Genomic DNA, 13,911 nt, shown 5'->3' with positions numbered 1-13,911 from the left:
TGGTGGGGGAAGCCGCCCCTGCTGGGAGAAGACCTTGTTTATTGCCAGCGGCTATAGCAGCCTTCATCGATAACTAAAGGAATCCGGCAGGATGGTGCACCCGAGTTTATCAATCCATCAACTTGGTACATTCAGCCTACCCATACATGATTCAAATCTGGGCCAGCTCAGCAGGATCCAAATTGTGTATGGCCGGCCCTACTATCCCTAAAGTGACCCTGTCACTAAAGCAACGTTTTCAAGGCAAGCTATACTGGTAAGAGAGAAAACCTTAACTCTCCTGCCATCCATTATCGCTCCATTCAATGGAGCTCTTCTGAAAACTTACACTTCTGGGAGTGTTGATCTCCTCAGTTTCCCACTACTCTGAAAACCTCTTTTTGACCCTTATACCACCACCAGTGGTGTATTTAGGTTTTGTGTTGCCCTAGGCCTGACTAAACTTGTGCACCCCCTAATTTAAATATGACCCACCCCTTCCTGTAAAGGCCATACCCCTGCCTGTTTCTGACCCGTTCTGTCGTCTGTAAACCACAGACCACAACCACAGTGTAAGAGTGACCATCAGCATATCCTTATCAGTTCCCATAAGTTCAGCCTCATCAGTGCCCATCAGTGCCGCCTCATTACTGTCCATCAGTGCAGCCTCATCAGTGCAGCATATCAGTATAGCCTCATCAGTGGCTATCAGTACAGCCCCATCAGTGGCCACCAGTGCAGCCTATCAGTGCCCATTAGTGCAGCCTAAGATATTTGGACTTTTGTTTGCTGCCACTGATTGTAATTATCGGAATATTTCACTTATTTGTATAATAAATAGGACGTCCATAGTCATTATACAAATAAGTGAAATAATCAGTGGCAGCAAACGCAAGCCCAAATATCTTATAAGATTAGAGTAATCTTACTAACCCAGTGACATATTGCAATAGTACATATCAGGTGAGCAGGTCCAAAATATTATTGCCATCATATACAATTAAAAGTCTTATTTGTATATGATGCAATTCAATATGCTCGCTCAAGGACAAGGATGTTTAAAGAAACTAAATTATATTATTGACATGAAGCCCGCCATACCTGGGGGCGGAGGAGGGTAGGCGGAGCATTAGGCTTCAGTGCCACACTTACTAGCATTGGGGGCCGTAGGGCCAGTTGTATTAAGTGTGGTCAGCGGCCTGCAGTCTGTTCTCACCATACCGGCAGGTAGCAGTGTGACCGCTTTATGTGGGTGCCAGACTTATTTGCCTCCAGGACCATGCTCTCTGGCCCAATTCACCCCATAAAACTGTCGCTATACTAAAAGTTTAGCGCAAGCCGGCGGGGACCCTTTTCGTACAGGAGCCAGGAGGAGGCCCTTTTTTTTTTTTTTTGTGCGGGGTGCAGCTTTTTTGCTGCCCCCCTGCAAAGTGCCGCCCTAGGCCTGGGCCTTGTTGGCCTAGGCCAAGATGCAGCACTGACCACCACTGTATCTTGTAGTGATATGAAGGTCAGCAGAAGGAATCCATGAGGGGGCTGCAGGCAACCAAGGAGGTCAACACTCGCAGTAGCGTTAATCTCTAATTTGACTTCAAGCTGCAATTTTTCAGGAACAGAGAAGCATTGGGGGCTATAGGTGAGGTACATATTACCATTCCTACTGTACTGTTATTACCCCCCCCCCCCCCAAAAAAGAAAAAACTACAGTGACAAGGTCCATTTACAGTGATCTTGTACCCAAATTTAAATGTAAAGTCTTACCTGCTGTAGGAGCTGCCACCAAAAAATGCATCTTGTTACCTTTACTTAACCACTTTAACACTGTTCACTGGGCTGCTACTGCGGCACAGTGGCTCGTTATTGTCTGGCGACGTAGACCTACGTCACCAGACATTCCCCTCTCTCGGCGGCACGCGCGCCGCCGGAGGCTCGCTCCCGCTGTGTTCAGTTACAGCGGGAGTCGGGCCAGGGGAGGAGCGACGGTGATCACCGCTGCTCTTCCCCGATCGTCAGGGATCTATTGTGGAGATCCGCCCGCTTGTGTAAACAAAGCGGGCGGATCTCCTAAGTGACAGGCAGGGTCAGATTGCAGAGTTCAGCATAGCTCAACCTGCGATCTGTCCCTGTGTCACTCAGTCACCTCCCCCCCCCACACACGTCAGTAAGCACCAGGCATACATTAACCCCTCCCTCTCCAATAAAAATTAACCCCTTCCCTGCCAGTGTCATTTTTACAGTAACAGTGCATATTTATAGCACTGATTACTGTAGTAATGTCACTGGTACCCCCAAAAGTGTCAAAAATGTCAGTCAAGGGTCCGATCTGTCCGCCGCAATGTCGCAGTCCCGCAAAAAAAATTGCAGATCGCCACCATTACTCGTTAAAAAAAAAAAAAACACCAAAAATGACAATCTTTCCCTTAGTAAACGCAATAACTTTTGCGCAAACCAATCAAAATACGCTTATTGCAATTTTTTTACCAAAAGTATGTAGCAGTAAAACAAATTGGCCTAAAATTTAAAAAAATTTAGATTTTTACACTTTTGGGGGGGGGGGGGGGGAATTTCATATTAAAAAAATGTGAAAAATTATGTTATTTTTTCAAAATTGTCGCTCTTTTTTTTGTTTATAGCGCAAAAAGTAAAAATCGCACAGGTGATCAAATACCACCAAAAGAAAGCTCTATTTGTGGGGAAAAAAAGGACGTCAATTTAGGTACAGCGTCGCACGACCACGCAATTGTCCGTTAAATTAACGCAGTGCCATTTTGCAAAATATGGCCTGGTCAGGAATGGGGTAAAATCTTCCAGTCTTAAAGCGGTTAAAAATACACTCATTGAGAATTTTTTGTCAAAGACATGCAGCTAAATACATTTTGGCCTAAATATACATAAGTTGTTTTTGTTTAGCCAATAGAAAGCACAAGGGGAGGAGAGGGAGAGGAAATTAGGGGTGGAGAGTTGCTATTTGAGCGTCTTACAAGCGTTTTTCTGCTCAAGTCAGGTATTTCTTCTAAAGTCTACGGGGCCAAAAACGCTTGTAATTTGCCAAAAAGAACTCCTTTTTTGAGCTTCACGCATTTTGCTTCAGGTGACAGAACTCTCATATGTGAACAGGGGCCATTGCAATTATTAAGAATTTTGCTTGTTGGGCGTTTTGGAGCTTCAGAGCTGAGCGTTTTCTAAGCTGAATATCGCTCAGGTGTGAAGGGGGCCTAATGGTTTCAAAAGACAGTTATATTTCCGGCATGCCAGGAATGTTAACTGTCACATTTGCTTGTGCTCTCAACCAAACTGATCACACGGCAGTTGCAAATCAAACAGAGGCCAAGATGACCGCTTCCCTGAAAAGGATAAAAGGGTTTAGTTCCACTTTAGGTTTGGGAAATTCGGGTCCTAGTAGCAAAATAGAACAGGTTTAGTGAGAGGCGCAGAGGAAGCTTATCTGGCTGGTATCATTATTAGCAGACATGTTGCACTGTCTGTACTTATGCAGATCTTTCATTGCCTAGTCAGGGCAAAGTGACAGTTACTTAAAGGCTCACCCTTGACCCACCTATACTCCCCTTCCATTTGCTTAAAGCGGAGTTCCACCCAAAAGTGGAACTTCCGCTTTAGGGAGTCCTGACCCCCCGACATGCCACATTTGGCATGTCATTTTTTGGGGTTGGGAGCGGGTACCTAGTTTTGACAGGTACCCGCTCCCACTTCCGCTCGGAGCGCCGCGGCGCCCTGAGCGGAAGTTCTCCTCTCCCCCTCCCTCCCTGCAATCTTCTGGGGCACGTCAGAGGTCCCAGAAGATTGCCGGCCAATCACGGCGCGCAGCGCGACTCGCGCATGCGCAGTGGGTACCCGGCTGTGAAGCCGCAAACTGTAACAGCCGGGTGCCCACAGCAGTGATGCCGGCGCCGAGGGAGAGGATCGAGGCTTCCGGCGGCCGCATCGCTGGACCGTTGGACAGGTGAGTAAATGGCTGGAACTCCGCTTTAACTGACACTTTGATGCTTGGTCTGAGCCCTTGTAAAATTACTGTGACTTCTGGGTATGGAACAGCACAGTGGATATAAAAAATCTACACACCCCTGTTTAAAATATTAGGTTTCTGTGATGTAAAAAAATGAGACAAAGATTATAATTATTATTATTCAGGATTTATATAGCGCCAGCCATTTATGCAGTGCTTTACAATATTAGAGGGAGACAGTACATATACAATACAATAAAATACAAGAGGATTAATAGGGCCCTGCTCAGAAGAGCTTACAATCTAATGGGGTGGGGCAGGTGTTACAAGAGGTTGTAACAGTAGGGAATGAGCTGATGGAAGATTAGTTGGTGGTGTGAAAAGCTTCCTCGAAGAGATGAGTTTTCAGGGCTCGCCTGAAAGCAGCTAGAGTAAGAGATAGCCGTACAGGTTGTGGTAGAGAGTTCCAGAGAATGGGAGAGGCCCTGAAGAAATCCTGGAGATGAGCATGGGAGGAGGAAACAAGGGAGCTTGAGAGTAGTAAGGTCTGGAGAGGACGGTTTGGGTGATATTTGGAGGCAAGGTTGGTAATGTAGCTAAATATAAATAGGTAGGTCAAGATAAATCATTTCAGTACTTTTTCCACCTTTAATGTGACCTATAAACTGTACAACTCAGTTGAACAACAAGCTGAAATCTATTAGGTGGAGGGAAAAAAAATAAAAATAAAATAATATGGTTGCATAAGTGTGCACACCCTTAAAGTAATAAAGAAGCACCTTTTGATTTTATTACAGCATTCAGTCTTCTTGGGTATGAATCTATCAGCATGGCCCAGCCTGACTTGGCAATATTTGCTCACTCTTCATTGCAAAAACACTCCAAATCTGTCAGATTGCGAGGACATCTCCTATGCACAGCCCTCTTCAGATCACCCCACAGATTTTCAATCAGATTCAGGTCTGGGTTCTGTTGGGCCATACCAAAAATGTAATCATCTTCTGGTAAAGCCATTCATTTGTTGATTTGGATGTATGCTTTGGGTCGTCATGCTGAAAAATTGAAGTTTCTCTTCATGTTCAGTTTTCTAGCAGAAGCTCGAAGGTTTTGTGCCAATATTGACTGGTATTTAGAACTGTTTATAATTCCCTCTACCTTGACTAAGGCCCCTTTTCCAGCTGAAGAAAAATGGCCCCAAAGCATGATGCTGCCACCACCACCATGCTTCACTGTGGGTATGGTGTTCTTTTGGTGATGTGCAGTGTTGTTTTTGCGCCAAACATGTATTTTGGAATTATGGCCAAAAAGTTCAACCTTGGTTTCATCAGACCAGAACACATTTTCCCACATGCTTTTGGGAGACTTTAGGTGTTTTTTTGCAAAATATAGCCGGCTTTGAATGTTTTTCTTTGTAAGAAAAGGCTTCTGTCTTGCCACTCTCCCCCATAGCCCAGACATATGACGAATTAAGGAGATTGTTGTCACCTATACCACACAGCCAGTACTTGCCAGCTATTCCTTCAGCCACTTTAATGTGGCTGTAGGCCTCTTGGTAGCCTCTCTGACCAGTTTTCTTCTCGTCTTTTCATCAATTTTGAAGGGACGTCCAGCTCTTGGTAATATCACTGTTGGGCCATATTTTCTCCATCTGATAATGTCTGTCCTCACTGTGTTCCATGGTATATCTAATGCCTCAGAAATTCTTTTGTACACTTCTCCTGACTGATACCTTTTACCAATGAGATCCCTCTGATGCTTTGGAAGCTCTCTGCGGACCATGGATTTTGCTGTAGGATGCAACTAAGAAAATTACATTGTTACATAGTTAGTGAGGTTGAAAAAAGACATCAGTCCATACAGTTCAACCTATGATGTGTGTGTGTGTTTGCTGTTAACTGTACATTGTATACCCCTGTATGTTGTGGTCTTTAAGGTGCCCATCTATGTCAGGAAAGACCTACTAGAACAGCTGTACTTTATTTGGGGTTATTCAGAGGCACTTTAAACTATGGCAGGTTTGTACTGACTCCTATTTAACATGAGTTTGAATGTGATTGCTTAATTCTGAGCACAGCTATATCCCCAGTTATGAGAGTTATGCAACCACATTATTTCAGTTTTTTATTATTTTATTTTTTTATATTCCCCCCCCCCCCCCCCCCCAAAAAAAAAAAAGATTTCAGTATGTTTTTCAATTGAGTTGTACAGTTTACAGGTCACATTAAAGGTAGAAAAAGTTCTAAAATCATTTATCTTTGTCTCATTTTTGTACATCACAGAAACCTGACATTTTTAACAGGGGTGTGTAGACTTTTTATATGCACTGTATATGACCTCCTCCCAGCATGCAGTGCTTGGGTTTGAGTGGTCCGCCAGGCCTGAATAGTGTCCCAAACCTTTGTAAGATCCAGTACATAATTCATTCAGGGTTAGTACTCGGCGCTTCAGTGGGGTAATGGAACAGCAGATGAGTGCAGGGAACATGAGTACCAGTGGGCCGACAGACAGTCCCTTTGCATTCTGTCATCAGTCCTTATACCAAGGACCAGAGAGGCCTCATGGTTGGTCACACACTTTGGATGCTCTATTTTGCAAATGTCGGATGGTATCTGTAGTTGAGAGCCCGGAGCTTACCTCCTGTGCCTCACTATTGGCTCATAGGTTTGACTAGAGCCCTTATTGACCATAAGGAAGGTGCAGGGATGGGTCCCGGTGAGCTACAGAAATGCTGAGAGCAGGAGTTTCAGGGGGAGGAGTAATTACAGGAATCGCTGCTTGCAGGCAGCAAGGTACCATGGGATATGAAGTCCATAGAAATTGGGGAAAAAACTGCAAAGCATGCAGGAAATCCAGGTAGCTGTGGAAAGAGATGACCATAAAGAGGCAGAATTCACAACATGAAAAAAGATTTTTCAAGTAAGCTTAAATGAGCCATAACTTTCTGACCACTGACAGGTAAAGTGAATAACATAATTAGCATTTGTTACTATGGTATCTGAAAGATGGTGGGATATAATAGACAGCAGGTAAAAATGTTGTTCTTGAAGTTGATGTGTTGAAAGCCAAAAAAATGGGCAACACGGTTTGTTGTGAATGGGGCTGCAATAATCGCAGACCGGTAAGGGTGTCCATGCTGACTCGTGTTCACAGGCATTAGTGCTTACAATGAGCACGGGAACATCAGAGCTGCACCACGAAGCACTGGTAGAAGGTCGTCTGATTAATCACGTTTTCTTTTACATCATGTGGATGGCCAGGTGCATGTGCATCACTTTTCCTGGGGAAAAAATGGCACCAGAATGGGAAAAAGGCAAGCTGGGGGAGGAATTGTGATGCCTTGGGCAATGTGCTGCTTGGGAAGCCTTGGGTCCTGCCGTTCGTATGGATGTTACTTTGACACCTACCACCTACCAAACATTGTTGGTGACCAAGAGTACTCCTTCTTGGAAAAGGATTTAATTGATGGCAGTGGCCTCCTTTGGCACCATGACGCACTGCAAAAATGGTTCAAGAATGGATTGGGGAACACAACAACAATTTTAAGGTGTTGACTTGGCCTCCAAATTTTTCAGATCTCAATCCAGTCGAGCATTTGTGTGATATACTGGAAAAACAAATCCAATCCTTGGAGGCCTCACCTCACAAATTACAGGACTTTAAAGACCTGCTACTGATGGCTTGGTGTCAGATACCACAGTATACCTTCAGGCTGGGTTCACAGCTCCGTGCAGAGCGGCTCACAGCAGGAGGTGCTGTGCGTTCCTGTTCACCTTTTCAGGTCCAAATTCGGCCGGAAATTTTGGCTGAATTCTGACCTGAAACGGACCAGAAAGACGCACAGGAATCCTTTGCAAACAACCCTGCAGCCATCCCATTGAGAGCTGGTCACAGGCTCCTGACATGTACATTGGATGCGGGGAAACCCACATCCAATTCGCAATAGAGTGAACCCAACCTCAGAGGTCTAGTGGCCTCCATGCCTTCATGGCAATAAGGGGACCTACTCAATATTAAGTGGGTGGCCATAAAGTTGTAGCTGATTTATGAATATTGGATTGTGAAAAATAACTATTGTTTGCATTATTACAATGCTGATGTTAAAAAATGGAAGTGTTTGCTGTGACCATAGAGCTCCTCTAAAGTAAATCTCTTTTAAATAACGTCCTTTTGTATTTGTGATGGAAATGAGTAGTACTGTTTGGAGGTGTTTGTAGTCCACAGCATTTTTGCAGGACATTTTGTTTAGGAATACACCGATCTGACTTTTTCGGACCGATACCGATAACTGGCATTGTGAAATCACCGATACCGGAACCGATCCGGAGCTACACACAAAGCAAGCGGCTTCAGTACAGAGCAAAGCCGCTGCTTCATGTGTACGGCTCCTCCATTCACAGGCGGAGTGCATCTGATATCACTCTGCCTGTGAGCCGGGACTATACAGGAAGTAGTGGCTCCCATCCCATACTACTACTGCACCAAGTAAGGGATGGCTGAGCCGTTAGCAAAAACCGGATCGGCCAGTGGATCGGTCAATGTTACCGATCCCCCGATCCAGCTATAATGGCCATATCAGCGCCGATATCCGATCCGAATATCGGATCGGTGCATCCCTAGTTTTTCTTCCACTTTGAGGAATATACACCTGATAATGTATATAAGAAGGATAACATGGTAATACTCTACTAATATACTTTTTCTAACTTTTTCATTTTGTTTCCAAATCAGCAATACAAGAGAAGAATCAGGAGCAGTTGATTCGAGAGACATGCGAGTCTGTAATTCTAGGCACCCTGCACCCCCGAACATCGATCACTGTTGTACTACAGATTATAAATGATGCCGGTTCTGTATCCTTTGAATATGCTGGCTTTGTGTGAGCCATTATTTCTGTTTCCAGCCACTAGAGGGCACACTTTCCCTCCCTAAAGACTTACATGGAGCGTCTGCAGTATTTTCAATTACTTATTAGTCCATCTCCCCTTGTTATTCACACAATGTTTTATTCTTTTTAATGTCTTCCACTGTCGGTGAACCTTCTTCCTCCTGCTGCCAGTTCCTCGTTTGTCTCGATTTATTTTTAGCAATTTATTGATACAGTGCAGAAAGATTGTGAAGATTTACCAGTCCCTGAGGTCATCAACTTAGAGAGAATAATCAAGAGCAGCAATGGACATATTCTGAGATTCAGCATTCAATTGTTAGCCTAAAATATTTTATTAGAATCTTACTTCTTCTCCTCTGCCACTCCGGGCAGTAAGTGGGACTGCGAATGCTGTAATAGGAGCTTGGCAATATGTTCAATGCAGAAACTTCACTTGGGTTACCGTTAAACATTTTGGATTATTATTTCAGCTCCATATAGGTTAAACGCAGAAAATGTTTGGTTGATATATTCTTGATACCTGGGATTTGTATTAAAAGTATTGCACATAGGTAAGTGAACCTAGACTAGCTTTTATTTTTATTTTTTTAAGTGGAAGTAAACTTCCATCTATAGTTTGTGCCTATAGGTAAGTCTATAATCAGGGTTACCTATAGGTACTGTAAATATCTCCTGAACGTGCACTGACTGTATATGTAGCTGATGACGACGTTGGCGCATGCGCTCTGAAGGAACGGCCAGCCGTGCCATTTCTTCAGAGCTCTGTGCCGTGAAAGGCGGCTCCCGCGCGCATGCGCAGGACTGATGTCGCGCGGCTCCGGCCAGTCACACAGCCAGAGTCCGCGGACCCGTAAGGAAGACCGGTGAAGATGGATGCGGCATCCAGCGGTGACGAGGGCTTCGTTTGCAGGTAATTTGTACATTATGTGCTAGTATGCGAGCACATTATGCCTTTACTTTTGTAGGTCAGGGAAAAAAAAGCAGCGCTTTGCTTCTTTTTTAACCACTTACTGAACTAAGTGTAAATATATGTCATTACTTTGACAGTAAATACTGGGGTTATGGCTGCTGCCAAAGCCTCTGTATCGGGTCAGGTCAGATAAGAGTGGTCCCATTGGCGCATTCAACGTGATCTCTTTTATAGGCAGCTGGAGAGGTGCCCCCCCCTCCCCGCCACTTCCCAGTCATCTCAAAGCCAATCTGACCCCTCTGATGCCTGGGCAGGAAGGCCAGTGAGGGCAGGATAGCCCCCACTTGTCTCTATGCCTTTGGAGGACCGATGTGACCTCCGACCTCAGTTCCGATTCTCAGGCAGATTAACAGGATTTTCTTTTATCTTAGTCAAAATGACTTTTTTTTTTCCCCCTTTTTAAAGGTAAATGAGAAATCCTGTTTTTTTTTTTTTGAGGTATCACTGCTATTGTTAGCGCAAGAGCAATAATTCTAGTGTTAGACCTGCTCTGTAACTCTAAACAGGTAACTTGTAAAAATGTTTAAAGTGTCGCCTATGGAGATTTTTAAGTACCGTAGTTGGTCGCCATTCCATGAGTGTGCGCAATTTTAAAGCATGACATGTTAGGTATCTATTTACTGGGCGTAACATCATCTTTTTTACACTATACAAAAAAAATGGGCTAACTTTACTGTTTTTTTTAATGAACCATTTGCAGACCAGCCACCGTACTTATACTGCGGCAGGTCGGCTCTGTCCGGCGAAACGACATACCTATACGTCTTTTCGCAGGACAGCTAGTGGGGGCGCTGGGGGAAACAATCAGCGGGTACGGCACCCGCAATCGCTCCCCCTGGAGACAGAATGGCGGTCTGCTGTTGTAAACATGGCAGACCGCTGTTCTGTCAGTAATGAACACAGGGATCCTGTGTTCCTCCTATTTAGGAACACAGGTCTCTGTGTTTTTCCAGCAATTCCACCCCCCCCCCCACACAGTTAGAAAGCACCCCCTAGGGACACATTTAACCCTTTAATCACCCCTGGTGTTAACCCCTTCCCTGCCAGTGTCATTAGTAACCATGCATATTTTTAACACTGATTACTGTAGTAATGTCATTGGTCCCCCCAAAAGTGTAAAAAATGTGAGGTGTCCGATCTGTCCGCCGCAATGTCGCAGTCCTGCTAAAATTCGCTAATCGCTGCCATTCCTGGTAAAAAAAAAAACATAAATCTTTCCCCTAGTTTGCAGACGTGATATCTTTTGCGCAAACCAATCAATATACACTTATTAGGATTTTTTTTACCAAAAATATGTAGCAGAATACATATTGGCCTAAAATGATGAAAACATTTTATTTTGTAATTTTTTTTTTTTTTTTTTTTTTTTTTTATTATTGGGAATGTTCTATAGCAGGAAATAAACATTGTTTTTTTTTTACTTTTCAGAATTGTCCCTCTTTTTTTGTTGCGCAAAAAAATTAAAATTGCACAGGTGATAAAATGCAACCAAAAGAAAGCTCTATTTGTGGGGAAAAAAGGACATTAATTTTATTTGGATACAGCGTCGCACGGCTGTGCAGTTGTCAGTTAAAGTAACGCAGTGCCATATCGCAAAAAATGGCTTGGTCATTAAGGGGGTAAAACCTTCCGGTCCAGAAGTGGTCAAAGTGTATTTCTCCCCAAAAAATTGTGTTTTGAAAGACCGCTGTGCAAATACAGTGTGACATAAAATAATGCAACGATCGCCATTTTATTCTCTAGGGTCTCTGCTAAAAAAAAAATTAGAGAATATTTGGGGGTTCTAAGTAATTTTCTTGCAAAAAATACACATTTTTAAATAAATGTTTGAAAAAGCCAGGGTCAGCAAGTGGTTATACATTTTTTTTATATTTCCTAAAGCAGTATTAAACCCGAAACCTGCCCTCCGACTGCCATGCTGCAAGTTAACACGGCCATGTTGGCACACACTGCCATAGTTGTAGGGCGGTAAGTTGTATTCTACAGGTTGCGTTCGGCAGGCATTACCACTGCCAAACATGACCCATTCAAGTGAATGGGACTGTGCTGCAACTGCGTGTAATGCGTGTGGGCTCTCTGTGGTGAACAATGGCATTGAGGAGGCAACATATCACCCCTGAGCCTCTGAAAAGGGATCCACCACAGACCCCTTTTCAGAGGATCGGCAACAATGGCTGCACATCTAAATGAACCCTTATCAATATAGGTTGACTACTCCTGCTTTTTTTTTTTTTTTGGTTGTACCATTTTACAAATCCTTCTCTGCTGCATGCACATGGTGCAAATGTTTTAATGATCGAGCCAGCTGACATCCTCCCCGGGGTGTGGCGCAGAATCTCTGCCTTGCCCAGCTTATAGCTCAGCCTTCTGAATATGCACTTCTGTGTAAATCGTGTCATGACTCTCCGTGGAAAACTGCTAATCTGTGCCCCATTATTTTAGTTTGATAAACCCTAAAACGCTTAAAGTGTAGCCTAAAGGCAAGACTTTTTTTTTTTTTTTTCTTTTTTAGTTTTGGATAGAGTGGAGAGGGATTAGAACTAGTGATCGACCGATTATCGGCAACACCGATATATTGGGGGCCGATATGCACTTTCCCCTATATATTGGAATCGGCATTTTGATTTACCGATTATTGCCGATATTTCAGGAAAGTGCTGTACCGGGGTGATGCCTGCAGCTAGAGGCATCACCCTGGTACCGGCGTCCATAGCCGATGGTCAGCTGTCATTCCAAGGAGAGGGAGGGGACGTCCCCCCCCCCCCCACCATCCCGCCGCCTTCCGCGGCTCGCCCGGGTCTCCTGTCCCACCGGGAGACCCTGGAATCCTACCTTCTGACCGGGTCTCCATTTCTTTAAATACGGCGCCGCCGAGTATCCGGGAAGTGATGTCATGACATGCATCACTTTCGGGTACTGGCGTCGCCAAAGTTAAAAAACTTACAGCATTCAAAACAGCCAAACTTGGCGTTTTGAATGCTTTTAAGTGCAGAGGAGGGGTTTGGGGTCTTTTGGACCCCCAGATCCCTCCAAAAGAGTACCTGTAGACATTAAAAAAAAAAAAAAAAACATTTTTAATGTCCGAAAATATCGGCCGATACCGATATCCGATGACCAAAGTATCGGTATTGGCGGTAAAAAAATATCGGTCGATCAATAATTAGAACCCCTGCCAGGTTTTTTTTTGCCGTCTGTGCCCCTGTTATGCAGATTCACCCTCTCTATTTGTCCTGTTTTTACCATTCTCTCTCTTTTTTTTTTTTTTTCCCCAAAAATATTTTATTGAAATATTAAAACATTACAAAAAAGAATAAAGAGAAGGGTCAAATACAGTATAACAAAACAACAGTATGCCCAATAGTACCTTTCTCTGATTCGAGAGGTGTGTGTGTGAAATATCATGACAAAGCACAACAAAATAGAACATAACCAAACCGAGCCCTTCTGCACGGGAGTGAAAGTGCGGTACGGAGTGGTGGGACAGTGAGTTAGAGTATAGTGCGCTCTCCAGTACATTATGGTCTCTGTTAGCGAAGTCTGTAGAGAGGATATCAAACTCTTGGTGGTGCGTCATTTTGGGCATGTATAAAGTTAGGGTGAGGAAGGAATCAAGAGAGGGGGGGGGGGTTAAAAAAAAAAAACGGGGGTGGGGGATAGTATGGCTAAGTAATTGTAAAGTGTTGCGATCCGTTCCGGCTCTCTGACACCCGTTGTGAAACCATTCTCATTGAAAGTGAAAGACAATCCCAGTTTGGATTGATATCAGAACATTAATGGGGACACTAAATCTGCTGACTGGGTGACACAGCAGGATTCCCTCATTTTACTAGGGATTTCCTCTCATTTCCTATTTTGGCTATGGAGGGGAAGTAAAGGGAATTCTCCCCAGTGTGACACAAGATGGCAAAAAAAAAAAAAAAAAACTGATGGGCTATAACCCTCCCTTACTCCATCCAAAATGGGGGGGGGGGGAAACTTTTGCCTTTAACCGGTTGCCGACCGCCGCACGACTATATACTGCGGCGGTCAGCCCCGGCCAGGCAGAGTGACGTATCGGTACGTCACTCGCCTGTCACTGACTTGCGAGCCTATCGCGGGCGGGCGCGCGCCCGC

The 13,911-nt window shown here is 44.2% G+C and overlaps 1 protein-coding gene across 1 annotated transcript in view; it reads left to right on the top strand.

Moving 5' to 3' along the window:
- EXOSC5 (exosome component 5) overlaps positions 1-13,911 on the top strand; it is a 41,602-nt gene that overhangs the window by 9,088 nt on the left and 18,603 nt on the right. The window contains exon 3 of the mRNA XM_082263762.1: positions 8,672-8,793. Coding sequence (XP_082119888.1) covers positions 8,672-8,793 — 122 coding nt within the window. The remainder of the gene's footprint in view (positions 1-8,671; positions 8,794-13,911) is intronic.

Source organism: Pelophylax lessonae (genome assembly GCF_965119305.1).
Source record: "Pelophylax lessonae genome assembly, chromosome: 7".
NCBI classification, from domain to species: Eukaryota; Metazoa; Chordata; class Amphibia; order Anura; family Ranidae; genus Pelophylax; species Pelophylax lessonae.
This window is presented reverse-complemented; position numbering and strand designations above follow the sequence as displayed.